Raw genomic sequence first — 27,966 nt, forward strand, 5'->3', positions numbered from 1 at the left:
GCGCCACACATCAACCCATCCCAGGCCACTCGCAGTCGCGCTCAATCTGGTGGGAGCAGCAGCGGGGGGGGGATCTACCACAGCCGGCGCCCGCCTCCGACGATCCAGGCCCACATCCATAACCTCATTCCAGTCACCTCCCACCATGGTCAGCACCTCCGGAATCTCATCCCACAGCGCGAACAGCCGCTCAGACAGGGCCCATTGGAGAGGGGGGGGGGCGTACACGCTACCAAACACCACCTGTTCAGTACCCAGCTGGCCCATGATGAAAACAAAGCGGCCCTGAGGGTCTATCCATTGCCTCTCATGCACATAAGCCACCCTGCGGTGCACCAGGATAGCCACCCCCCGCGAGCCCCTTGTAAACCCGGCATGGTACACTTGTTGAAATCCAAACCTCTGGAGGCTAAGGGCCTTGGAACCCAGCATGTGGGTCTCCTGAAGCAGCAGCACATCTATCCTCTCCCTCTTCCCCCATCGTAGCACAGCCCCACGCTTGATTTTATCCAAAATACCTCTCACATTCCATGTCACAACACGCAGGGCCTTAGGAGGAGACATAGTCACGGCATCAGCCATAGTCAATACAGGGACCAGCACCCGGCCCTCCACACCACCCCGGCGCACCCCACAAAACAACAAAAGCAATGATCATAGGCACGTGTGGACCCCCCCTACCCATCCCAACACTCAGCAACCCCCCCCAGACCCAGGCCCCCCCAACCATTAGCAACCAAAGAACATCCCCCCACGCCCCACTCCCCCCACCCCAATACCTCAGAGAACATTGAAGCATCTGTCGCGGCATGGAAAGACCCGGGTCCAGAACAGAGAACCCAGGGCCCGCCATACCAATGGATCCCAACACCCCAATCAACACACACACACCACCACCCCCACTACACTCACAACCGTGAGGGTTAGAGGCCCACAAAAGGTGCCTCCTGAGCCCTACCGTGCTCCCGCTAAAAGCACTAGGAAGCAGTAACCGGGAACAGACTGGCATAGGGAAATCAAAAGAGAACAGTCTCACCAGCCTATGAAGGGCAACTCAGGACTCAGCAACAAGGCCCAGTCCCACCAGTGTTCAACTGCCGGCATCAGAGTGTTCTGAGTCCCTCGCACCACTCGTCTGCGATGCACTAGCAGAGGCCGCCCGCCTCCGAGACCGGGACCTCCGGTGTCGACCCCTCCGGTTCTGATGGTTCGTCCGCTCCGGCGATGACCTCTGGGACCCGCCCGGATTCAGACCTGGCTGGGGATGCGGCCGGAGCTGCACCGTCTCGTCGGTCCAACGGAAAACCTCCTCAGGTGAATCAAAGAAATGCGTCCTGGACTGGTGTACCACTCGCAGACGGGCCGGGTATAGGAGAGAGTATTGGAGCTTCAAGCCCCTCAACTTGGCCTTGGCGGCTACAAAGGATTGTCTCTGCTTCTGCACCAACCTCGTGTAGTCGGGAAATATCATGATGGTACGATTTTCAAAAGTAAGCGAGCCTTTGGTCCTTGCCTCCCGCAGGATGACATCGCGGTCGTGGTAATTCAACAGCCGGGCTATGACTGGCCTGGGACGCTCACCCTCCGGTGGCCGCTGGGTTAGGGCCCTGTGCGCCCTCTCGATAACGAAGCACGTGGACAGCACCCCTTCGGGGAGCCAACTCTCTAGCCACCGGGTCAAGAACCCCTCCATGTCGTCTTTCTCGCACCTCTCCGGAAAACCATTAAAGCGGAGGTTGTTCCTCCGCGCGCGCCCCTCGGCAACTTCCACGCGGGCTGCCAACGTCTTCTGGACTCCCTCCACTTCCGCCAACCGCTTCTTCAGGGCGCCGATGTCCGTTTCGGTCACCGTTATCCGGGACTCGGCCTCGGTGATCCGACCCACCGCATTTCGGAGGTCCTGGCGCAACAGCGCGACATCCTCTCCCACCGCTCCGATTTTGGCATCAAGCGCATCCCGGGATTGGGTGATGGCCGCCAGGATCGCCGCATTGTCCGGCCCAGGGCCACCGCTGCCACCGGCCGCCCCGGAGCCGCCACTAGGCCCCGTGAATTTATCGATAGGGCCATGCTTAGACGGGCCGCCACCTCCGGTTCTGGTCATGGCCCAACACGGGCTCGCCGGGACCGCTCGCCGGGCAAGGCCGGCGCTCCTTACAACAAGGCTCAGGACCCCCCAGGTACCGCCACTAGCGCTGGAGGCCCCAGGCCCCTGAAGAGAACTGCCGTGGGAGAGTCCCAAGAGGCCAGCCCAGGCCCGAGGCCACGAAATCCGAGGACCGGTCTCACCCAGGCGGGACAGGCCGTCCCGGCGTTTATCTCCACAAATGTCTGCCCAGGGTGCAGGAACGGGGAGGCGCTGCCGTGGTCAGAGGGCAATCGTAGCAGTAGGGGTACTGAGTTAGGAGCGGTGCAGCGGACCCCACCGCCACCCGCAGGCCCACAGCCGCCGCCGGGCGTCACTAAACTCGGGAGCCCCGGTCTCCGGCCGGTCACCAGGCCGCTCCTCGCCGGCGCCTCCCCGGACTGCAGGGGAGAGAGATGTCCGCCCAGGGCACAAGGATGAGGGGCGCCGCCGCGGTCCACGGGCAGCCGCAGCAATTGGACGGAGCCAGGAGCCGTGCAGCTGAAGCCGTCGCCGCCCGCGACCTCCGCCGGGCGTCCCGAAACTCGAGGACCCCGGTCTCCAGCCGGTCACCAGGCCTCACTCCGTCGTTGCCTCCCCGGGATTTCAGGGGAGAGAGGCGTCCACCCAAGGCACAAGGATGAGGGGTGCCACCGCGGTCTGCGGGCAGCTGCAGCAGCAGGACGGAGCCAGTAGCGGCGCAGCTGAAGCCGCCACCACCCGCGAGCCCGTGACCACCGCCGGGCGTCCCGAAACTCGAGGACCCCGGTCTCCAGCCGGTCACCAGGCCGCAGGGCGCCGTCGCCTCTCAACGGGCACAGGAGAGAGAAGAGCGCAGGATCGGTACTCCGGAGCAGGCAGGGGACTCCACCAGCTTCGCGCCAGTCGTCGGGAAGCAGTATCGGGCTCGGGGACCAGGATAAATGTACGAATCAAGGTCGGGCCGGCGGGAGCTCTACAAAGCTGCGACCGCCATCATCGCCCGGCAAGCCACGCCCCCGTTCGTAAAGTATTTAAAGGAATACATATTTCAACTTTGAAAGACAGAAATGTGAGTTCAGTAAACCATATCTAATGTGCTATCTTTATTCTAAATGATATGCATACTCTGTTGTCGAAGAATATATATTTTAATAACTGTCTCAAATTGCTTTCCAGCCATAGTCTACGTATTACCACGCCAGAGGAGGAGATATTTCTAGTTGCCAAAGAACCGGAGCATAAGGTTAGTTAACAACATATAACTTACCAGGGTAGTCTGAATGACTCAGCTTTAAAAGTGAGTGGAGTGAGCTGCAAGAAAGGCAGGATGTTGTCATGTTTTTAAAGTTATTTTAATGACTAGCAAATCTCATACTTGGTTGTCATGCAGCTATCGATGAAGACCCCTGAAAACCACATCACAAACTCGCTATGAGTTTGAAGAAGTTTGGTTTACAATGTATGCCTCAATACTATTTGCTGAGAACTATACAGAGCCATTAACTTCAGCAGTTTGGCCACACAGGGCCACAGGACTGTAAAAACAAAATTGTGCGCCTAACATAATCTACTGAGAAACCATATTTATATGGGTGAATGCTTCATCATATTGAATAGCTATTGTACACAAATTATGGAGAATTTTCTTTGGTCATCATTAATGGTTCACTCCAGGTGACACTGAGCCAATAGAAAATTAGGATTGATATTGCAGAGTGAGTGAGTGCTCATAGAATGATTTGACCGTGAAGACCAACCCTCTGGCTGGAAAAACATGAATGGATTCTTTTCAATGTAATCAATACCTATGCCAAGAAATCCATATCATTGAAAATAACGTCTTTACTTCCAGAATGAGAAAAAACCCAAGCCATATTTGTATCTAATATTTGATTCCGACAACTTTTACTCCCGCTATTATCAAACTATAGTTCCTCCTGGGACATGCTTGACTCAAACCAACATAATCCACAAAAGCCCCTGTAAGGAAAACAAAGATTGGCCTCAAACTAATTGCTGTTCCACGTATACATGAAAACGAAAATTGAGTCATATATCCCACTTACATTTAGCTCATCAATATTTATGGAACTCACACTCTTTTATTATAGAGAGCGTTGTTGAAAGCATACTACTAATCATCGCACCTACAGCAAAAGTATTTTTGACTAGTTATTCCTTGCTGACGCAATATGCCATAGTCTAGTTTAACAGGCAAGCATATCATCAATGGACAACTTTATAAGATTTAAAGAACCCTCAACAGTAGAAACCCACAGGGCATTTTTAGTTCATCTTAGTTTCTTGAGGTTATCGTCGCAGGGTTCTCAATTGGCCCTCATCGGCACAATTATTGACATTATGAGGATAACCAGGAAAGGAAGGTAAACCATGTGGTAGTAGATTGAAATTATCCACAGGAAGATGGGCGGTATAATGCCCAACTTGACTGACCAGCTCATTATTTCACATAAGGCATTGCAGCACTGGTATTGCATTTCCATCCATTTGCCGCATACAACAGAGGCATTGCTAGAGCTTCAACTCATTAGTAAAGTTATCAAATACAAAAACTTTCCAGATAGTTAGTGGTAATTAACATTGAGGATAAAATCATGTAGAGGCCAGCGAATAAACTATCTTTAATCCTCACATAATTAAAGTGATGCCCACATATCTGTCCCAATTGAAGAGGTTGTATTGACATATTTTTCAGGGTACTGTTCTGAATCAAGTACATTCATAAAGACATTCTCATTTAATAACGTTCATGGATAGGCCTCAATGCACAACATGTTTCGGTTCGTAGTGAATTGCAGTACATACTGCTTATTCAGCGTTTCCAGCCTCATACAGGAGTCCTAACCACATGCAAAGCTGTTTCCGAGACAGGATGCTCTTTAGATTTTCAGCCAAAGCAGGTAATTGAGCACCAAACTTATGAAGCCAGGGAAGTATAAAGGTCTCACTTCTGTTGTTTAAAGCCCCTTGGGCTACATTGTTCTAGTTATTTCTCATCAGTAGTATAGTACTATAAAAATGTACGGCAATAAAGAGCTTTTGCCTAAAGTGATATATGTGACACATGGCACTTCTCATATATGATACTGTTGCTTCAACATAACTGGCAGAAAACATTGTTATGACGGCCATTTCCAATCCTCTTCCATATGTTCTAGAACAGTTAATGAGTCATAGTTATTTTATCTCCTATTTCACATGTAGGAGTGGTTCATAAAAGAGTAAAAACTAGCACCATGTTTATTTTACCTAGGTTTCAATGGCAGAATGCTTTTAGATCAAGCAAAAACAAACCAAATGTCATCCCAATGATGTGACTGTATGGAGAAAATTAAGTAATATCTCATTTTGGAACAGTTTCTCACTAGAATGAACTTTTTTAGAGAAGCTCTCTTTCATTATGCAGACTAACAGGGAAAGGCACCTTCACTGAGATGATACCTGCACATATGCAGTACATGCACCCCATGCAAGAGAGGAGGGAAGTTAACAATACCAGCCAACATAATTTACTTTAGCCCCTGCAGAACTAACTTGGCTCAACCAAGACAATGTCAAAGCAGACCAAGGCTCAACCAGCACATGTCAAAGCAGACCGAGGCTCATCAAAGACCATGTCACAGCAGAAAAATATTGTATTTGTCTCCAATATGACTTTGTTGTAGCCCTATAAATGTATTGGTTGTTGTAAAACAGAGGCATCTGTGTTACCTTCTTGTCTAATCTAGATCTATCAAATTATCTTGCAGCTATAAAAATAAATTAACATACCTAGTTGACATAGTTGTAATAAAATTATACTTTCTGGTGTTTCCACAAGAAGCAAATGAGGTTAGGTTAAATGACTTGCTTTGTTGGGTGTTCTAATATGAATTGCATGAACCATATACCAATGTCCCTGAACTGAAGGCAAGGTCCACAATGTCTGCTATATGCCCCCATAATGTAGGAAGGTGGGGTAGGTTTGTATGTTGCTACCACGTTTTCCTTCACGTTATGCCCTCATTTAAATCCAGCATCTAATCAAGATAAGTCTTTCTAACCAACATTATACCATTCTGTATCCAGCGTGATAAGGTTGTATAGGCAGACGCAATAGTGAGTATCTCTGAATGTTCACACGAGCCTGAATCCAGCAAGATAATTCTGTAAGTTATTTCTGCATTCAAGTATCTCAACACTCTCCCGGGGTATCCAGGGTGCTGCAGTTTCTTGCTGAGTCTTGACAATTGTGGCCAAACTCATGGCAGCCATTGCACCTTTAAAGGTACCCAGAGTTTGGTTTAGAAAACAATGGTGTTTGAGGGATAATTTTATTTTGTCCTAGAGCTGGGTCTTACACCACAAATCTCACCAAGACAGTAATCTGACATTGCAAGCCAATCACTATGTAAACACATGGTAGACATTGTTCTATACCTCCAGGGAACTAATAGTTATGTCAATGCAACGTCCGAGCAGCACTAGGGATAATATTAAACAGAACACAGCTTCCATGTCCTTAACACCGGGGTCTGGCAGTGCTAAGTTGTTTAAAATATTAGTCTACCGCCCACCCCCCACAGCAAGATGACTTTCTAGAGCTGCAGTCTAAAGGCAACATTCTTTTTTTCACTTAGCATCTAGTTCATTGATGTGCAGTGTCCAAAAGAATGCTAATAACTAGGCAGCCTTAAACGAGAGACGTGTAATTTCTATTTTTACACATGAGTGATTTAGCAGATATGGCCTTCTCAATAATGTACTCATGTTGTCTTGGGATGGCAATGGCAGCTTCTGCTACTTGTTGTTTGTTGTTAAGCATTTATCCTGGAAGCTAACAAAAGTTTGTTTCCTCTCACTGACAAATGGAACTAAAACACTGATATCTGTAGAGTACCATGTAAACACTGAATGTGGCATTGTAAGGAAATGTAGGCTTATCACCCACTGAAGATGCAGTCATGTCTATCAGAAGGGGAGGTGGGGCAATAATCTTAGATCCACCAAAAAGCCTTAGATCGTCTATGCTGCAATTGAATTAAAGATTTTAAACTCCTGCATTTTAGAATAAGATACGTTACTATCAGTATTTTAACACACTAAAAACATGCATTTCACTGAAAAATATTAGACTCAAAGCAAAATGGTGTCCTGGTCTAGCTTTTCCTAATTTGAGTTGGAAGCCTTCTTGTGAAGGAACTATACTTAACAAAGCCCTTAAAGAAATCATTTGAGCGTTGAAACACTATTTACCGTCAATACGTGGCTTCAACATTGAACAATTGTAGTCTTGAGGAAATAATTTCAATTTGCACAATCTCAATAAATAGCTTTGGATGAAAACGTGACCTTTTTTCTCACATACATGGCTGTACGCCGTGTCACCTACCGTTTTGAATCTGACATTAACATAATCAGATATATCGTTTGTTGTTTGCTGATCACATGCAATGCTTCTTATGTAAAATAAGACAACTATCTTGAACTAAATTGATTTTGTGGTTTGTAGTCATTGCATTTAATTTGATGTGTCTTGAACTATTTTGAGTTTGTGAAAAGTAGCAGTGTTCTTTTTTTCACTCCTTCTCATAATCTGTCCATCAGGCCCTTTGGTTGTGGAAACTGCATCAAGTAATTCGCCAGAGGCTTCAAGGGCAGAGAGATTTTCCTTTGTGGAGTAAGAACGAAGAAGCAAAAAACCCGCCCACCAGCCGTCTTTCAATCTATACTTTCAGAAGTGAAGGCAGATTCAAGAATGCCACATACGAAGGAGACTTGTCTTGGGGGAATCCCCATGGGCAGTAAGTCATGTGCATGCTTATCTATTTTCCAATTAGGGCTTATCCTTGTCTCTTTGAGGGCATTAATTTTTACTGTATGACAAGTATACGATAATCACCTTGGGGAGATTTGTTACTTATCGGATTTAACCACAACCTTTATCTACTTATTATGCAAATACAATGCAGTACTCCAAAATAATAAGGCCTAGATTTTAACTATGTTTAGTGCGGGTATTTGCATTACATAAAGTGCTGCCAGACTATGCAAATGGCAATCATGAGGTTATAAACATGGATATCAGTGTTTTGACGCCTAAAGTTTATGGCCTCGATTTTTATGGCTATCAGAATGAAACTTATCAAATTTACATTCTTTGCAAAGTCAAATCAACAAGATGTAAGCTAAGATGTGCAAAGTATTTGCATGCAATACTGGCACCAGATGAAGAGGCAGAAGTGCAAGGCAAAATAGTATTTCTCTTCCAGGGGATCCTCATCAATAGTCATAAGCATTAGAATATTCCCGCCCATGTGCGGGACCCCGGAAACACTGTATTATATGTGCCCCACATATATATATACTCATATATATATAAACACATATATATATATATAAAAACATGCAATAGCAGCCAAATAAAAAACAGAGCTGAAATATGCTGTAAAGAATTTCCACCATACATGAGTAATAAGCATTAGAAACATGAGAAACAACACAAAGTTTGTTTTAGAAACTGTTTTAATGCTTAGAAAGCAGTAGAAATTCTCATAACTCACTGGAAGCATAGAAAGCTCCCAGGCTGAATTGCAAACACAAAGTCTAAAAAGACTGAAAAGCTAACCTGTAGCTGCATAGCAATAAACTGACACCGTGCCTTTAAGGCACCCATGACCCCCAGTATCCCATCATGCCTCAGGGGTGACAGTTAGGTCAGTTGTTCTTTCCGGCTCCTTCAGAGAAGGACCCTGGTTACACAGCTCCACTAATTTTTCTGTTTTTTGACAGAAAAATACTTCACTTTTAACAAGTTTAGTGAACATTTTCTTCTGAGAATGCCTTCACTCTTTGACAAATGTCCTTCTTGTGGCAACAAGAAGGCAAAATCAACGTTTGTATCCTGTGTCTGCCTGAAGATCATGATCCAGGCACCTGTCCTCATTGTGAGCACCTGTCAGGAAGAACTCTCAAGGACAGGGAGAGGATTTGCATTTATGGCCTGGCTCACAGGTCATCAAGAGGAAGATCTCCGGTGAAGAAGGGCTCCAAGAAGGCTCATACATCTTCAAAAATGAAGTCTTCACACCCTTCAACTTCAGCGTCTGGCTCGGCGCTGAGAAAAGAACCACCGGTGGATCATCTCTCTTCTAAACTACCGTCGACGGCGGGCTTGCCGTCGAAAAGAAGACCAGGTACGTCGACGACGTCGAAGGATCCAGTTCTGTCGTTGAAATCCCCTCCGCCAGCGTCAACCGGGCGACGACCGGCGTCGAGGAAGGTGACTCCGCCGCCGCCGTCAACCGGGTGACGGTCGGCGTCGAGATCCAAGACCCCTCCGCCATCGTCAATCAGGCGACGACCGGCGTCGAGGAGTGTGACCCCTCCGCCGTCGTCTAAGAAACAGCGTTCGGCGTCGAGGACCAAGACCCCTCCGCCGTTGACAGGAAAAAGTCGATCGGCATCGAGGAGGCAGTCTCCGTCAGTGTTTCGTAGGCGCTCGGCGTCGAGGGTGTCCAATACCCCTCCGCTGTCGTCGCACAGACATTCGACGTCGAGGCAGAGGACTCCGTCGACGGCTGGTCATCGCCGTTCGACGTCGAGGCAGAGAGCTTCGCTGACGACTGGTCATCGCCGTTCGACGTCGAGGCAGAAAGCTCCGTCGACGACTGCACATCGTCGTTCGACGTCGAGAGAGAAGCCTCCGTCGACGACTGGACATCGTCGTTCGACGTCGAGAGAGAAGCCTCCGTCGACGACTGGACATCGTCGTTCGACGTCGAGAGAGAGGGCTCCGTCGACGGCCGGTCATCGCCGTTCGACGTCGAGACAGAGAACTCCGTCGACGGCTGGTCATCGCCGCTCGACGTCGAGAGACCATAGATCCTCACATAGACAATCAAAGTCGAGATTGTTTGACCCGCCGACTCCCCGAAGGCGGTCAACGGCGAGGGAAGAACGCTCGACGTCAAGGCTTTCAGATGTGGTTATGGTAACGGAGTCAGCTTCCCGTCATTCCACTCCACGGTCCTCTGGCTCCTCAACTGCATCTTCAAAGTCCAGAAGTCCTGTGCGCAAATCTCCTGAGCGTCGGCCAGATCCTTCGGCTGAGAAAGTCAGACTATCACCTAGATGGTACAGGTCTTTGGACCATTGGAGAGATTCTGGGGCTACCAAACGTATGCAAGAATATGCAAGCCCACAACACAGGTCTCCTCTTCAAAATCTGGTAGAGGAGATGGACAAGCGTAGTCCTCCCAGGCGCAAATCACCTGTGAGAACACCAACCAGATCTCCCAGAAGGTCCCGATCTCCCAGAGGAAGACCTCGTTCAGAAGATCGGATCAGATCTCGCTCTCCTAGACGGGTGGAGTGTTCAAAAAGATCGCGGGAGAGGAGGCACAGTGCTCACCGTAGACGTCGACGAACTCCGTGTACTTCATCTACCTCTTCTACCAGGTCTTCAAAGAGGGACTACTCCCCTACATTGACGGACAGTCCTACATCCAGATCCTCACCAGTGGATGACAATGGCACGTCTCTAGATGTCCTGCAAAGAGGAGCTCAGAAGCTGAGCATTGAAATGTCTGTCCCTCAGATTACAACGACAGTCATTTTTGAGACTTTACACAAAAAAGCTATCTCCCGTCCTCTGCTACCTTTAGTCCCGGGGATTATGGATCCTGTCAAAGAGGTTTTCCTAACTCCAGCGGATATCAGAGCGGTGCCAGCCCGCATTCAGAAGAAATACAAACCGGCCTCTTCTGACCCGGTTTTTGTAAAATCTGACCCTACAGCAGACTCTGTAATTGTGGCAGCGGCGAGGAAGACACACGCAGTTGCCGGTTCCTCTTCAGTCCCATCAGACAAGGACAGCAAGTCTCAAGACTCCTGGGGTCGCAAGGTTTGCAACTCAGCTGCATCCACTCTTAAGGTTTCTAGTGCAGCTGCGCTTCTGGGTCGATACGACAAAGCCTTATGGGACTCCATGGAAAGGTTCAAATCCAAGCTGGCAAAGGAAGACCAGCAGGATTTTGAAGAGACTGTGACAGAAGGATGTCTGGTGGCAAATCAGATGATAAGCACGGCTGCGGATGGTGCTGTCCTTGCGGCGCATTCCTATTCACATGGGGTTTGTGCCAGGAGGTCGGCCTGGTTGCGCCTTACAGGTCTGAAGCCGGATGCTCAGCATCGCATCCTTAATCTCCCCTTTTCGGGTTCCGCTCTCTTCGGGGAACATGCTGATGAAGAAATGACCCGAATGAAGACGGAACTGGACACAGTGAAAGCGGTGGGTTTGGAGAAGAAAAAAGAATTCAAACGCCGCTTCAAGACCAACAGGGGGAGAGGGGCTCGACAGAGGGTTCAAACTCCTCAGTGGTCCCAAAATAAGAACCAGGGGAAATCCCAGTTTCGAGGCAAACCCGGCAGAGGTAGAGGGGGTCACCAACAATCCTCTAACACCACAAGAGGAGGAAAGGCCTGAGCAGTGGCTTCCTCTGGCGCCGTTACCCACTCCAGTGGGAGGAAGTGCTTCACAACACCTGGCAGAGTGGGTCAGCATCACAAAGGATCAGTGGGTGCTGAATATACTGCGCAATGGATACAGGCTACGTTTCCGTGCGCCTCCGAAGAGCATTCCTCCAAAGAGCTCTTGCCCTCACCAGCTAAGCTTGCTCCGAAGAGAGGTGAAAGTCCTACTGCAAAAAAGAGCGATAGAGGAAGTTCCTCTCGCTCAAAGAGGAAAGGGAGTTTACTCCAGATATTTTCTTGTCCCCAAAAAAGATCAGGAGGACAAGTTCAGACCAATACTCGATCTGCGACTTTTAAACAAAGTCATCGTCAGAGAAAAGTTCCGCATGTTAGCGCTTCACCAAATATGCCCACATCTTCAAGTCGGAGATTGGATGTGTTCGGTGGACCTGCAAGATGCGTACTTTCACATCCCAATTGCTCAACAACATCGCAAGTACTTGAGGTTTGTCGTAGGGAACAAACACTACCAGTACAAAGTGCTACCCTTCGGTCTCAAGTCCGCACCACGAGTCTTCACCAAATGCATGGCAGTGGTGGCGGCTTTTCTTCACAAGAAGGGGCTCTTCATCTACCCATACCTGGACAACTGGCTCCTAAAAGGTCCATCTCCGGTACAGGTAACGCACGATCTACAACTGTGCCTGCACCAGTTGCGCAGGCTCGGCCTCCATGTGAACCTGGAGAAGTCAGTCCAGCGGCCTACACAGTCCATCCACTACCTAGGCTCCGTTCTGGACACAAGAGTGGGAAAAGCGTTTCCTTCGGAGGAGAGACTTTTTTCCATGAGTCAGAAATGTTGGATTCTGCTAGAGTCTCGGCTTCCAACAGCCCGACAAGTAGCATCCCTGCTGGGTTCCATGGCGTCCTGCATTTTTCTCATCCCAAACGCCTGGCTGAGAATGCGTCCTCTACAGCAGGCTCTGGAGGATCAGTGGGACCAAGCGACAGGACGTTGGGAAGATCGTGTCACGCTTTCCCAAGCGACGAAAAATGCCATCAAATGGTGGACTCGGAGAAAGAATTTACTGGTGGGGGTACTGTTTTTACCAACCTCTTCCATCCCAGTCTATAATGACGGATGCCTCTCTGCAAGGCTGGGGAGCGCACATGGGTCCGCTTCAAATTCAAGGCCAGTGGTCTGCGCAGGAGCAGACATAGCACATCAATATGCTGGAGCTCAGAGCGGTATTCCTGGCTCTCAAAGCTTTCTTTCCAGCGATAGAGTCCAACTCAGCCCTAGTTCAGACGGACAATACGACAACCATGTTCTATCTGAACAAACAAGGAGGCACAAGATCTCGCCCTCTTTCTCGAGAGGGTCAGACAATCTGGCATTGGCTCCTCTCTCGAGGCCTCACAATAGTGGCAGTGCACCTTCCAGGCGAGTTGAACGTAAAAGCAGACGCACTCAGCAGGCACTTCGAAGATCAGCCAGACTGGGTGCTAAACGACAAAATAGTAGAAGAGCTTTTTCGTTGCTGGGGTCGTTCAACCATAGACTTGTTTGCAGACGACGAAAACTCCAAATGCCACGCCTTCGCGTCCAGGTTCCACCGGCCAGGGACGCAGGGGAATGCTCTACTAATGGATTGGTCAGGGACATTCGCTTACGCGTTTCCTCCCATGGCTCTGATTCCGAGAGTAGTTTCCAAGCCCTGCAGGTCGAACATGGAAATGATCCTGATAGCTCCGGATTGGCCGCGGCAGTGGTGGTACCCGGACCTTCTACATCTGTCTGTGTGTCCACACAGACAACTCCCTTGCAGGCCGGACCTGTTGAGCAAGATGAACGGGAGGATAATGCATCCCAACCTCCCATCACTGAACCTAACAGCATGGCTCCTGAGGTCCTGCAATATGGACATTAGAACTTGCCTCCTGAATTCATGAATATTTTAAAAGAGGCTAAGAGGCCTTCCACGAGAGCGTCCTATGCGTTCAAGTGGAAAAGGTTTTACTTATGGTGTAGGGATCATCACTTAGATCAGACTAAAGGACAGGAGGACGTCATCTTGCCATACCTCCTTTCCCTGGCAACTGCTGGCTTAAAGTACACTTCTATTAGGGTACATTTGTCAGCCATAGTAGCATACAGAAAATCACCGGATCAGGTTTCTTTCTTTCAGATTCCAGTGGTTAAGGACTTCCTCCAGGGGCTGAAAAAAGTGTATCCCCCTGTGCGAAACCCTTCTCCTCCATGGGAATTGAACCTGGTTCTATCCAGGTTAATGTCACCTCCTTTCGAGCCCATCCACAAGGCCTCCTTGCAACATCTCTCTTGGAAGGCGGCTTTTTTGGTGGCGATTACCTCTGCGCGCAGAGTAAGCGAGATTCAAGCGCTCTGTGCGAAAGAACCATATACTGTTTTTCATCACAATAGAGTACTCCTGAGGGCTCATCCATCTTTCTTGCCTAAAGTCATTTCTGATTTTCATATAAATCGGTCCATTTCCCTCCCTTCGTTTTTTCCAAATCCTACGACCCCAGCGGAGCGGTCACTTCACTCCTTAGATCTTAAGAGAGTGCTCAAGTTCTATTTGGAAATGACCAAAGGGATTAGGAAAACGGATCAACTGTTTGTGAACTATGGTTCAATGCGTACAGGTTTTCCAGCGGCCAAGAGGTCCATCGCGAGATGGATTGTCTCTTGCATTAAATTGGCCTATCAGCTTGCAGGCAAGCCTTTGTTGGGGTCACCCAAAGCGCATTCCACTAGAGGGAAAGCCGCTACAGTAGCTTTCTTGCACGACATTCCAATGTCAGAGATATGCAAGGCTGCGACATGGAAATCAGTTCATACCTTTACAAGGCATTACTGCCTAGAATCTGATTCCAGGGCCGATACTCAAGTAGGACAAGCCTCTTTGAGGAATCTATTTGGGTAGCCGACGGCCTGTACGAGCTTAGTGGTTACTAGGCTTAATATGGTTATTACTGTATTGTTACTCCTTTGCCCGCAGGGATATAAGGTGAGGCTCGCTATTCTAGCCTAATGCTTATGACTATTGATGAGGATCCCCTGGAAGAGAAGGATTAGTTACTTACCTGTAATCCTAGTTCTCTTCCAGGGGTATCCTCATCAAAGTCATAAGCAACCCTCCCGCCTCCCCGGGCAAAGGATATTCTTTAATAAGGAGATATTGTTAACCTTTCTGTTACTGGGTTTATTTTCAGTCTCCGAAAAGAACAACTGACCTAACTGTCACCCCTGAGGCATGACGGGATACTGGGGGTCATGGGTGCCTTAAAGGCACGGTGTCAGTTTATTGCTATGCAGCTACAGGTTAGCTTTTCAGTCTTTTTAGACTGTGTGTTTGCAATGCAGCCTGGGAGCTTTCTATGCTTCCAGTGAGTTATGAGAATTTCTACTGCTTTCTAAGCATTAAAACAGTTTCTAAAACAAACTTTGTGTTGTTTCTCATGTTTCTAATGCTTATTACTCATGTATGGTGGAAATTCTTTACAGCATATTTCAGCTCTGTTTTTTATTTGGCTGCTATTGCATGTTTTTATATATCTATATATGTATTTATATATATATGAGTATATATATATGTGGGGCACATATAATATAGTGTTTCCGGGGTCCCGCACATGGGCGGGAATATTCTAATGCTTATGACTTTGATGAGGATAACCCTGGAAGAGAACTACGATTACAGGCAAGTAACTAATCCTTATGTGATTTTCATAAACACACTATGTATAGTTTTCACACAAAAAGATCACACATATTATTCCTTTGACCCATGGCCATTTCTCTGCATGAATAAAACATGTCTAGTTTCATGCAAAAATGGCATTCTAGTCTGTGCGTGCCTCGTCGCATCATGAGCATGTAAAACCTTGCAAATATAGCGCTGCATAATATTTTTTAATGTGTGCAAAGCTAACCTATAGATTTTCATGCAGTATAACATTGCACAATTCTTGATAAATCTATGTCTTAGCCCGATCAAAGCAGTTAGTTAATGTACCAAGAATGTACGAAGTAGTATAGTTAAAGTTTGCTCAGTTTTATGAAGATTCATCAAATAGTGACCAAGCTATCTGCGGTCACAAAAGAAGTAAAACATAAGTAATGCCTAAATAAAAGAAAATGAATAAAAATACAATCGTAAAAAACATGTTATAGAAATAGGGGACTATACATTTCCACCACTCTAATACAAATCTGCTCAGTTACGATGTAAGCAGTGTCAATAGACCTGTCTTTAAAAAGTGTGCTCAACACTTTTATGAAATGACAAAAGATGTGGCCGGTAGGACTGGAAAAATAAACATACCCATAGATTCATCAAGCATCCATTTTGCGATTCCTTATTAGCGAAAAATAAGGAGTCGCTAATAAGGAATAGCAAAATGCTATGCATGAAGAACTCGCTTAAAAAATAGCGATTTCTTAAAATTCCTTAATTGCGACTCGCAAATTGCAGCTCACAATTAAGGAATACCTCCCCATTCATTCCTATGAGCCTAGAGGCCCATAGGAATGAATGGGAAGACAATCTCAATTTGCGATTCTCAATTAGAGAATCGCAAATTGAGATTGCAATTTCAAGGGTGCCAGGGTGTCAAAAAGGACACCCTGTTGCACCCCTGAAATTTGCATATGGGTACATCTTGCACACACACATGCCCTAAGGGCATGTTTGTGTGTAAAATGGAACTTTGAAAAATGCACTTTAGTGAAAGTTTTTGCAAATTACCATGAAGTTCAACTTCATTGTAATTTGCTCCCCCTATTAGCGAAATCACTAATTTTTTTACTTTAATGCATTGCATTCAAGGAATCTCAATTTGAGATTCCTTAAATGCAATAGCAATTTAAGTAATGGCAATTTTGCGATTTCTTTAATTGCGATTTTTGCATTTGGGATGATGCATCCCAAATGCTAAAATACCGTTCACAAAGGGGCAGATTCTGAGAATCTGCCCCTTTGCGAGCGGTGTTTATCTTGATGCACCTATGCCTAAATTCGAACAGCAAAAGACACAATGGCTGCAGAGGTTCATTTATGCGACTAACACTTTCTTGCAAAAACAAGTTCATTTGCAATAGAAGAAGATATGATGAATGAAACTGTAAAAATAATTGATGACTCCAATATTGTAAACCTGTGATGAACAACAGCTAATTTCAGGATCAACAATGCTGGAGAAACATTTTTAAAAGAGAGTTTACAGAGCCTTTCCACGGAATGGAAATGCACTCATAAAAAAGAAAAGGGAATTACAAAATGGCCAGACCAGCTGCATTGGAGAATAAAGGATATGAAAAAAATGTCTCAAGTGTATTACACAAAGTGCAGAGCCTCAGTTCCCAATTAAAACATTAATGAGAAGACACATTCCATAAAGAGTTAGCCTGCACCAAACTTGCCTTTTCTAGCACACAGTCCATTATACAAGAAAATATTTAAAAAAAATTATAAAATCAATAGGATGACTACCCCACTTTTTAAAGGGAAGATATAGTAAATAGTCAAACATATTTGCAATGGATACACCATAAGCCCGTATGCATGCATGTATTTATGTATGTAAGTGGTATTTGTATAGTTCTAGGTAGCAAAGGGCTATACAATGGCAAAGGGAAAGATACAGTTAAAAAGTGATTCAAGAGGTAGCTGAGTTTTGGAAGAAGAGGTGGACAGCTATTCCATTGTGATGCAGTGTTCTTGAAAGAAGATTGTTTGCAGCTCTTTCATAAGTTGGAGCACAGTTACGTGAACTTAATGGATACATGAATACTCAACGAACAAATATAATGTTAAATTAATTCCAGATTTGAAAATAATAAATGCATAGGCTGATCACAATCAAAATAGTAACCTTTTTCAAACAGGAGATCTAACATAGGACCAAGGTAGTTTTCATCCAGCATTCTGCTATAAAAAGAAAATAGAGATAACCAAACATAATAATGTAATGAAGCCCAGAAGTTTTCTCATTGCAGACCTATTAATGTGAAAAATTACACAAAATGTGATTATTTGAAAGTAAAACTAAAGTATTTGAAATACATCCTATTCAATGTTAGTTTGGGCATAATGCCATCCCTTGGTGCAAATAACTTCAGCATGATCAAGTCAGTTAAAGAAAGAACTGAGATCCGAACATGTAAAAAACAATAAAAAAATAAATGCATTACATTGAGAGGAGCTAGGTAATCTGAAAACAGACTCTTACCTTCTTGAATGCACCCAACAGCTTCATGGCAGGTGTTTCAGAATTGGCCTTTATGGGCAATCTTGAAATGGATTCCTGAGCAAGGATGGCCTGAGAAGTTAGGCAATAAGAGGAGATCAGCGGGAGGAGGCAGATATAGTTCCTGCTAAGGTTCCAGTAAGCAGATCACACTGGTTCATCAATAAGTTGGCATTGGATCAAAATCCCATGGTGTTGCAAATGTCAAAATTAAGAACAGAAAGTGTCCCACCTTCTAGTTCTATGACTAATCCTGACTAGTAAGTCAAAGTTTTGGCAAGAAGACCAGCAGCATTAGGCAGCTGAAGGTCCAGCTTAAGTTCCTGGGCAGTGTCTCCCACAGGCTCACTGTAAGATGATATATTTAGGCCCCTAGTCGAGAAGCTGCACCAGTTGACTTTAAGGTCATCTAATACCTGCGCCATCCAGTGCCAGTGCTCCTCCTTCCTAGAGGTCAAGCATTGACTTCACCAGCTAGGGGTTCAGTACTCTCTGTTATTCCTAGTCCAACTTAAAATCATGTCGAACTGAGTCTCCACATTCTTCAGGGACCCCAAGAACACTTGGGACCGGGCAGATCACTATCATGGTGGCTTGGCTGCAGAGCGGTCAGGGCACTCATCAGGTCCCCCTCAACCACGGCAGAGACAACCTTGGAACCACGGATGAATTGAATGATCCACACATATTCACCTCAGAGAATAGCATTCTACCCTGAGACCCCTCCATTGGTTACTCCTCAAACGCCACCCTCTGGATTTCATTTGAGACTGGTAAAGGCTACCCACCCTTTTATCCCAGTACATCATCCCATGTCGCAGAGATGGTCCACTGGTTCACACATAGCTGGTGCAGCAGGGGTCCACGGCCCCTGGTCCCACTCCTGTTGGCCATTCTCTCCTGCCTTCAATACCAGGTGCAAGCTAGCACATCAATTTTGTACCCACCAATCTCACTCTGCTTACTAATATGGATTACACTCACGGTAAATCCCAGGACAGAGGATGGCCCCTGCTGGATCTGACATGACTCACCCCTAGTCACACAGGGCAGACTATTTTCCACATCTTGCATCACAGCCAAATCACCCCCCACGATACACTAGTGTTCTTGACCGTGGTTAGTTTGGGCTACTACCGTTTGTGGTAGGCTCTAAATGTTGTTCTCTTTTCCAAATTGTTTACATTACCCCTCACCCATTCCATGCATAACTGACCTTGGCAGCCAGGCACTACCTACCCATGGTGGGGGTTACCCTGGGTGGCACCCCACCATGTGCGCCGCTCACTTCCCTCTTTCCACAAAATGGCCCCTCCTCCTAGTGTCAGGTTTCTTACCTTGAATGTGCATGAAATGCACACAACGAGAAAGAGGTATGCAGTCTATTCATACACTAAGCATCAGCAGGCACTCACAGTATTGTTACAGGAGCCCCATACTACAAGTGAGGAGCCAAAGTGCCCTCATAAGTTTTGAAGGGGTAGCATTCACGCCACCGCCTGTTCAGCATATGCGCAAAGCGACATGGTCTGGATCACCCCTGGAGTCCCTTTTCAAGACGTAGACGCTGCAATAGACACGGATGCAAGGAATGTATTCCTTGAGGGCCACCTAGATGTCCACCCCATACACATAGGGAGCATATGTGTCCCAAAGGCAGATCAGGGAGACTTTTGGGCCACTTGCTCCACAGTGCTTGCACCCAAGACGGGGATGCCCTGGGTACTTGGAGGACACTGCAATTGTGTGCTTGACCCCGAATTAGTTCGGTCCCACCCGCCCTTGCTGCGCTCTCTCCCTTACATGCAAGCTGAATGCTTTCAAAGCTGAATGCAACACTGGATGCTGTTGGATGTGTGGAGATCCATGCATCCTAGTACTAAACTCTACTCCTTCCACTCCACCCCACAAAAACTTTGTATGCACTTGGATAACTTCCTTTTGCTCCGCCCCCTTAGTACCCCTGGTTTGTCACTGACTACCTGGGCAGTATCCTTTCAGATCATGATGCCCACATCATAGAATCCTCCTCCCACGCCGACTTGGCAACTCCTACTAGATTGCTTGGACGACCCCGTCTTTTGGGAGGTGCAGGGGACCCACATCCAATGATACTTCACCGAAAACCATAATACAGACTTGACTAGAATGCTTGAATGGCACGCCTTCAAGCTAGTGATGAGGGGCGCCTGCATGCCAGACATTTTTGTTGTCTGCAGGACCCTAGAAAGGGAGAGAGCAGAGGCTGAGCAGGTTCTCACCAGACTGGTAAAGGCAGCTGACTGTGACTCTTAGGTAGTAACCGGTACTTACTGATGCAAAAACTAAATATGCAGCCTTCTTGGAGCGATTGCCGCATTTCAACTTTACATCTCATGCAGCCAAGGTCCACAGAGAAGGTGATACATCTGGCCATCTTGTTGCCTGGATGGTAAGGCAGGAGATCTCTTTTAGTCCCATCATCGAAGTGGTCATGTGCTAAGGAATTACAGTGCGCACGCAGAGTGAAATGCTGCATGTATTTCACATCTACTATTTGTCCATCTATCAGGCACCCCCAAAAATGTCTGTGGCAGAATCGAATGCCTTCTTATCAGGTCTCAACCTCCTGTGCATCACAGAGGCTGCTAGAGGTTCCCTAGATGCCAAAATCATGATTACAGATGTGGCACAGGCAATCCTGGAGCTAGCTCGAAACACAATTCCTGGTCTTGATGGGTTACCAATAGAATATTATGTCACTTTTTCCTCTATTCTGGCCCCCCACCCTGGGGAGATGTATAAAGCAGCTCTTAACATCGGCAGACTCCCGGGAATCACTGTAAGTCTCTATCCCAAAGCCAGATAGGGACTCCACTCAACTGGCATCATATCGACCCATTGCCATTCTTGTGGTGAATGATAAGATATTGGGGGAAATCCTCTTCAGTAGATATGTTCAGATCCTTCCAGAACTCATATACTCTGAAAAAAACCTGCTTTGTCCCGTGGCGCAGCATCCCCCAAAACATACAACGCCTCTTCCACGTGCAAGATCAGATACAGAGGCAATTTCGACTTACCATCTGCCTCATACTAGACCTTGAGAAGGCATTTAATATGCTGACATGAGAATACCTCTTCCTGGTACTAACTCGTATGGGAATCTGGAAATGGTTGCTTGCACACACGAAACTGCTTTACACCAAACCGTCCTCCCAAATTCATTTGGGCCACCTTATCTCGTCACCCTTTCCAGTGTGCTAGGGAACCAGAAAGGCATGTCCACTTTCCCTCAATGCAATGGCGATAGAGCCCCTTGCCATCCAGTTGCGGAGGGAGGGTTGAACATGGGGTATAACCCTAGTGTACAGGATGCATGCAGTGTCCTTGTATGCTGACGACTTACTCCTATACCTGCAAGACATTACGTCTGACCTCTTCCCACGGCATGACTCCTTGACTGAGTTTTCTAAGGTCACAGGTCTTCGGGTGGCCTGTGTGAAGTCATCAATCTCTCTGCTTTACCCCGACCAGATAGCACGAGAAATACAGCGCGGTGAAGCGATTAGCTACCTGGGGATCCGCCTTTACCATGGCCCATTAGATCTCTGTGAGGGGAACCTTTGAACTGCTTTGGCTGGCAGCAAATGACAAGGGCACATTTGGAGGAACTTGCCTCTAGGCCCAATAGGCAAGATAGCACTGGCAAAGATGGTTCTCCTCCCTCACCTTCTATACTATTTTGCGAACCTACCCATAATCCAGCCGAAGGCTTTCTTCAGTGAGCTAGATTCCCTGCTCTGCGTCTACCTGATATTGCTCTGTGTCCTCATCTGGGTAACAAACATCACAGAAATCGCCCTGAAAAAGTTGCAACTGCTGGTAGGGCAAGGGGGACTGAGCTCCCACTCTCTTGAGGCGTACTTTTGGCAGTGCAACTACAGTGGTTGTCGCTCTGGGCTGCTGGGTGCTATCTAGGAGAAACGTGTAATGGGCGGGGTTTCCTATAGCCATCCACAATGTGGGAATTTCTCCTTCCCATGGTGTTACCTCATCCCCATGGCCATTACAGGTGGCGGTAGTCTGTACCTGTATAGTCCTGTTGCATCACTTCACACGTGATGCGCCCGCATATGCTCCGTGCTCCCTCTGATAGGTCTCCCCTGCTTTCTGGGCTTTTATTCATCCAGAGAACTAAGGGCCTAGACGGAGCAATTTCTGGTAACTGTGGGAAACCTAGTCAGTGACAGACATCTCCTAACCCTAAAAAATCTTACCGTAGACCACAGCCTCTCACGAGGGCAGTTTTCACACTTAGATGGCTTCATACTACCCGTCGGACCCTCTGGGACACGCTGGAGGCAGAACCAACCACAAATCCAGTGTTGCAGACCATACTCAACATGGGCGAGGGACACCACCTAATCACTTGGCTATACAAGGCCATTGATGAGCTCAAGATTACCCCTCTAACAGTGCTGCAAAGCAAGTAGAAAGACAATTTTGGAGGCCACTCCATGAGAAAGAATGGTAACAAGCGCTAGAATTTCCAAAACTTGATTCTCGAAATGCTTGCTTCAACATATACAATGCTTTATGCTCCACTGGGCTTACCTCAGCCCTGTCCAGTTAAATTATTATTTCCCTGAAGCACAGCTTAGCTGCCCACGCTGTCATACATGTCGTACGTTATGGTCTTGTGTGGCCCGGCAGAGCTACTCTTAGTCGATACAGACCACACTGGGGGAGGACACGGAACTGCCAGATTTTCATACATGGAAAGAATCTAAAGCACATCATTGTCCCTTACTGGACCAAAATCATTAACGCATCCCTTTCTATCGGGTGTGTCCCAATCTCCCTCCAACTCAGACAAATCACACTCTTCCCTAAAACCCCCAAGGCCGATCCTAATGACCCCAACAACCTCTACCCTATTTCCAACCTCCCCCTACTCTCCAATGCCCTTGAAAAATGCGCCCTACTTCAATTAGATAAGCATATTGACTCGTACAACCTGCTTGACCCCCTACAATCCGGCTTCCGCAAAGGTTCCAGCACTAAAACTGCACTGCCTAACATTGTCGACGACATTCACCTCGCCCTGGATAAGGGTAAGACTTGTATACTCATCCTTCTCGACCTCACTGCTGCATTTGACACATTTAACCATTCAACCTTACTCAATACATTCAAAGATTGTTTCGGACTTAATGGCACTGTCCTAAACTGGTTCACCTCCTACTTCCAACATTGATCCCAACAAATCAAAATTCAGAACTGCCTCTCCAACCCCACATCTGTCTCCCTCGGTATACCTTAAGGATCTATCCTCTCTCCTGCCCTCTTCAACCTCTTTATCAAACCCCTCACCCTCATACTTATACAAGCCAAAATTAACTACCACCTGTATGCTGATGTGGTAAATAAATAATTACCCTGGCAGAATTTCTAGGCATTAACAAAGTATCATGCATCAAGTGAGAAGCAGAGTCCGTGGTATCTGAGTTAAAATGGGCTTTATTCCAATAACTCGAGTCAAAGGGAGAATATGTTCCATCACCTCTGAGGTTCAGGAAGAGTCTTCTAACAATTATTTACTGAACATGGTATATATACATTTCTTGTACATAGGCTAAGCAGAGCAAGAAAGAAAATGAGATAAGAACATGTGGGTGTACATGAGGGTGTGTACTTTGATGAGTCATAGGTAGGTGATAGGTAGGTGTCATAGGTGGGTGGGTACTTAGGAGGAGTTTGCATGACCAGCTGGAACTCTGCCCTACTTGTGCAACTTTGAGCATGACATGCAATTGACGTGTAACTGGGAGGAGAGCTGACTTTCAACCTAGTAGAGGAATCTCAATTATGTCAGGGCGACCAGCACGTCTAGTACAACTGATATCTAGAGTCAAGGGATATATTATCTGAAGCAAAGGTTGTTCGTCACTAAAAGACAGAGAGGGCATATTTATTCGTTCATTGCATGAGCTTTCTATGGGTGCAAGCACTGTAATTCACTTAAATGGAGACAGAATGGCTATCGGACGGGTTCTGTTTACTTTTCCTCACCGGGCAGGGATGCCACTCTGTACAGCAGACGGATAACTGTTATTCATAATACTGTCTTGGCAGACTTCTTGCTGACGTGACTGCAGCTCAGTATGCCAAGAGTCATGAAAACATTAATTCAGAAAGTGGTTTCAGGCTCAACCAGTACGATATTTATTTAAAAGAGCATAATGCAAAATGCAAATACATGGGCCTTCATTTTAGCTTAACGTTTGGGAGACTTGATGACTTGACTTACAGGACATGTTTGCAGAGGCCTAGTGATTCAGGCCACTACGGGAAATATGCATGGGTGACATGCACATGACATGTAACATAGGGTATATGTAGTGGACATATTTGGTCAGGCAAAATATCATTTTCCTCATTCCCTCCTTGTCCCCTACATAACCCTTTAGGATACATCTATATTCATGAGACCGTATAGTTCATTATACAGAATCATTTGTTCATCTTTAACTCTTTGTTTACGTGGATGGGGAACACAGGCAGTGGCACACAGGCCGCAAATCGCCGGACCACACTGCAGACAGAGACAGCAACCAAATACCATAAGTAGGGCCATTCCTAGGAAGGACATAACTTTCCATCCCCATGCAGATATTACACCCCAGAACCAACTGGACCAAGTCCATGTGCCTGGATCTTGATGTATGGCATGAGCAATCTTGTGGAGCCTTGTTATTGCTTCGTACACAGGTGCATTATCTGGGATGAAAATGCAACAACTAGATCGGATGACTCTACAAGCTCCGCCCCTATCCGCCAAGATGACGTCTAGAACGAGGCGGTTTTGAAGAACGACAAGTCTAATAGCAGACTGTTCCTGGGTCAAGTTCGCCAGGGCAGATGCAGTTACATTTACAACTGTTTCAAGAGTCCTTGTTAACCTGCGTATCAGTTTACTGTTTTGGACGGGACCTATGAAGAAAAAGAATCCTCTGTTGAAATCTGTATATTGCTCCCAAGCTGTTTCAGTCTGATCGATCCCTGCGGAATCTGTCTCTCTCTTTTGTCTAACATGTTCTAGTCGTGAATCTCTATGATAATTTGATGGGGCTAGAAAAACGGGTGGCAATAAGAATGCTATATAACAAGTCCCACCCCAGTCTAAGGGCAGATGTACATAGGCTGTCTGACCACAAATGAAATAGGTATGGCGTGATGTTTTGAAAGAAGAAAGTCTGTTATCATCAAACTCTACTACAGTGTTACACTTGCTGTGTCCCATTAGTACTGAGCCCTTCTTACTAACACATAAATCACCTTTGCTGGCAGGACTGATATAAACGGTGGACCTGTGTTTTGCTTGGGCTGAACGTTTAACATTATAAAATTAACAGATGCATTTCCCTGTTCGTACTCTTCATTCTCTAAATCGGTTCCCTTTCTTTGGGGGAATCCGTCTTTGTCTGGAAAGCATGCTTCATTCATTACTTTATTCAGGTTTCCATATATCCAGCCACCTGGATAAGCTATGTACCTTCTATCTATTGAGGTCATTAAGGCAAACCATGCTCCACACAAACCATTGTGTGAGAATGGTAAAGGGTAGAAGGGCAGAACTCCCTTCGTTTCTTGATAAGGAGGCATTTGGCCACATACCCAGCAATCAGTCGCATTGCTGGTCTGATGAGAATGGTGTAACATTCGAATAAAAGTATTGTTACGCAGTGCAAGTCGATATGACAATTCATGAGGTGGCAGGTCACTAAATGTGTGCTCTGCGGTGCTGTTACTGGAAGAGTGTATATGTGAGGAAATAGGAAAGAAAACATGTAGCAATAAACTAACACCAATTATAACAATGCACAGAATAGAAAGGATGATCAAAGTAACTATACATCTACTGCGTAATACCTTGCAGTACTTTTCCTTCTTATCTCTCTTCTTGCTATTCTCATATGTGATCTTATACATGTCAGAATCGAGTCTAACCGATTCACCAGCGGGTGGGCTTAAACAATTAAACTACGTCTGACTTGCTAGTTCTTAATCTAGACCTATACTCTTGCTGAGGGGTATTTTCTAGCAAAGGTCAGTGTTCTTTATAAAAGTTCCAAAGTTCCAAAGTTCCAAATAGTGATGAAGGTGAGTTCGGCCTTTACGTCCTTCCACCAACTTCGGCGTCTTCCAACGTGGCTCAAGGGGACTTGAACGATCAAAAATCCGGACACAAGTATAGAATCCTCTGGTGCTATGGCATGTTCCTTGACCTGGGTGTTGTCAGGGAAGGCGGCAGCAACCTGTGAACAACAAGAGAGTAGTGCAGAAATCAAGGAAGCCAGGTAATCTGTCAGCATGTTACTGTCAACATCAGTTATTTTCTTTGGCATAGGCGTACCCCACATATATACTCCATAAGGAGATAGGCCTGTTCTGGAATGAGCTACCATACGCATGTAAAAGAGGGCAACCGGCAAGGCCACCATCCAATCCACGCCTTTGTCTGTACAGATCTCAGCAACTATGTCTTAATTGTCTGATTATGTCTTTCTACAAGGCCTGCTGTTTCTGGGTGTCTGACACAATGGAATTTCCATGTGTAACCTAACAGAAGGGACACTTGTTTCATTAGTTCAGAGGAGAATGGCTGATCGTTATCTGAATAGATCACATGAGGTAATTCATATCTGGGGAAGTACTGCGCACTAATTGTCTGGCTGTTGTAACAGCAGTATAATCTGGAACTGGATATGCTTCTGTCCATCTAGACAGTGCACACACAACTACTAGGACATACTTGTTAAACCTCTACATCTGTCCATTTGGATATAATCCATCTGGAGAACTTCAAAAGGGTGGTCAGGAGGATGAAATCCGCCCTGTTCCACCGGAATGCCTTTACCTGGATTGAACTGGTAATAGATCATACATGTTCGCTGCTTGTTAAACCAAATGTTCTGTAAGCTGTCTAGCATTGCCTTCTCTCCCAAGTGTGCTGGACTATGTGCTGAGAAGAAAACAATGTACCTTTTCCCCTAGTCATCTAACCTTGGTTAGTCTGGACCCCTCCTTGTAAAGTCCATTTCTTTATCTCATCTGTGGTGGCATATGTCTGTATGTCGAGTACATCTTGTGTAGGGTCCCTGACTGTCATACTTTATGTCAGTAATGGTACCTCTGTCCTTGTCGTGTCTGTTGGTGTCTGTAACTTTGGTATGAGCTTTGCATTTCAGGATAGAAATGGCTGTAGGTAAATGTATGGCCTCTAACAGGGCCTGAATAAGCTGGCTGTGCTGAATCTTGGTCCCATGGGAGGTCTCAAGAAACCTCTCTCTTCCTCCTCAGAACCCCGAAATCATGAACAACGTCAAAAGCGTATTGTGAGTCAGTATAAATGTTTACTTTCAAGTGCTTAGCTCTTATGCAGGCTTGTGTCAGAGCAATGAGCTCTGCTGTTTGTGCAGACAGTGTGTCTATTTCCTGTGGTCACAGCATAGGCTGCTACTAATTCTCCTGCACTCGTTCTCATGCATGAACCATCCACATAGAGTGTCAGGTCAGGGTCTGGGAGTACAATATCTGTCAGGTCTTGTCTTGGTCACTATATTCATAACTTCCACACAGTCATGTGGTGGTGCATTTACTGTACTTGAGGGCAAAAGTGTTGCAGGATTCAGAATGTTACAACGTCTGATCTCTATGTGTGGTTGAAATAATGTCAGTCCATATCCTGTCAGTCTCGCTACAGTCAAATGTAAAAATAAATAAAAATAAAAAAGCATAAAATGTTTACTGCAACATGGAGTCGCTTAAAACTGGCGCTTGACATAATGTTCTTTTTAATTCCTCAAATGCCAAGGTGTGTTCTTGTGTCCTAGGGAGGACAGTCAAAATGGCTGCCTTCTGTGTAGTTAACTGTATGAGCGGTTTGGCTAGATATGCATACTGGGGAATCCATTGCCTGCAGTAAGAAGTAATGCCAATAAATGGTTATGTTAGCTGTATACCTGGTGTACCCTCCTTGGAAAGCAAGTGTTGTACACCACTTGCTTTTCACAGAAAGTGTAAGACTGTCAGAGATGCAATGTCACAGTCTGGTACTGATCTTGCTG

General features: G+C 46.2%; 1 protein-coding gene across 3 annotated transcripts in view; it reads left to right on the plus strand.

The window, feature by feature from the left end:
* ALS2CL (ALS2 C-terminal like) overlaps positions 1-27,966 on the plus strand; it is a 645,425-nt gene that overhangs the window by 403,099 nt on the left and 214,360 nt on the right. For all 3 annotated transcript variants that reach the window (XR_013601601.1, XM_078662475.1, XM_078662474.1), the window contains exons 10-11: positions 3,284-3,350; positions 7,715-7,911. Coding sequence is in view for 2 of the 3 variants with exons in the window: in XM_078662475.1 (XP_078518601.1) it covers positions 3,284-3,350; positions 7,715-7,911 (264 nt within the window). In the remaining variant the exon portion in view is untranslated. The remainder of the gene's footprint in view (positions 1-3,283; positions 3,351-7,714; positions 7,912-27,966) is intronic.

Source organism: Lissotriton helveticus, chromosome 10 (assembly GCF_964261635.1).
Source record: "Lissotriton helveticus chromosome 10, aLisHel1.1, whole genome shotgun sequence".
Lineage (NCBI taxonomy): Eukaryota > Metazoa > Chordata > Amphibia > Caudata > Salamandridae > Lissotriton > Lissotriton helveticus.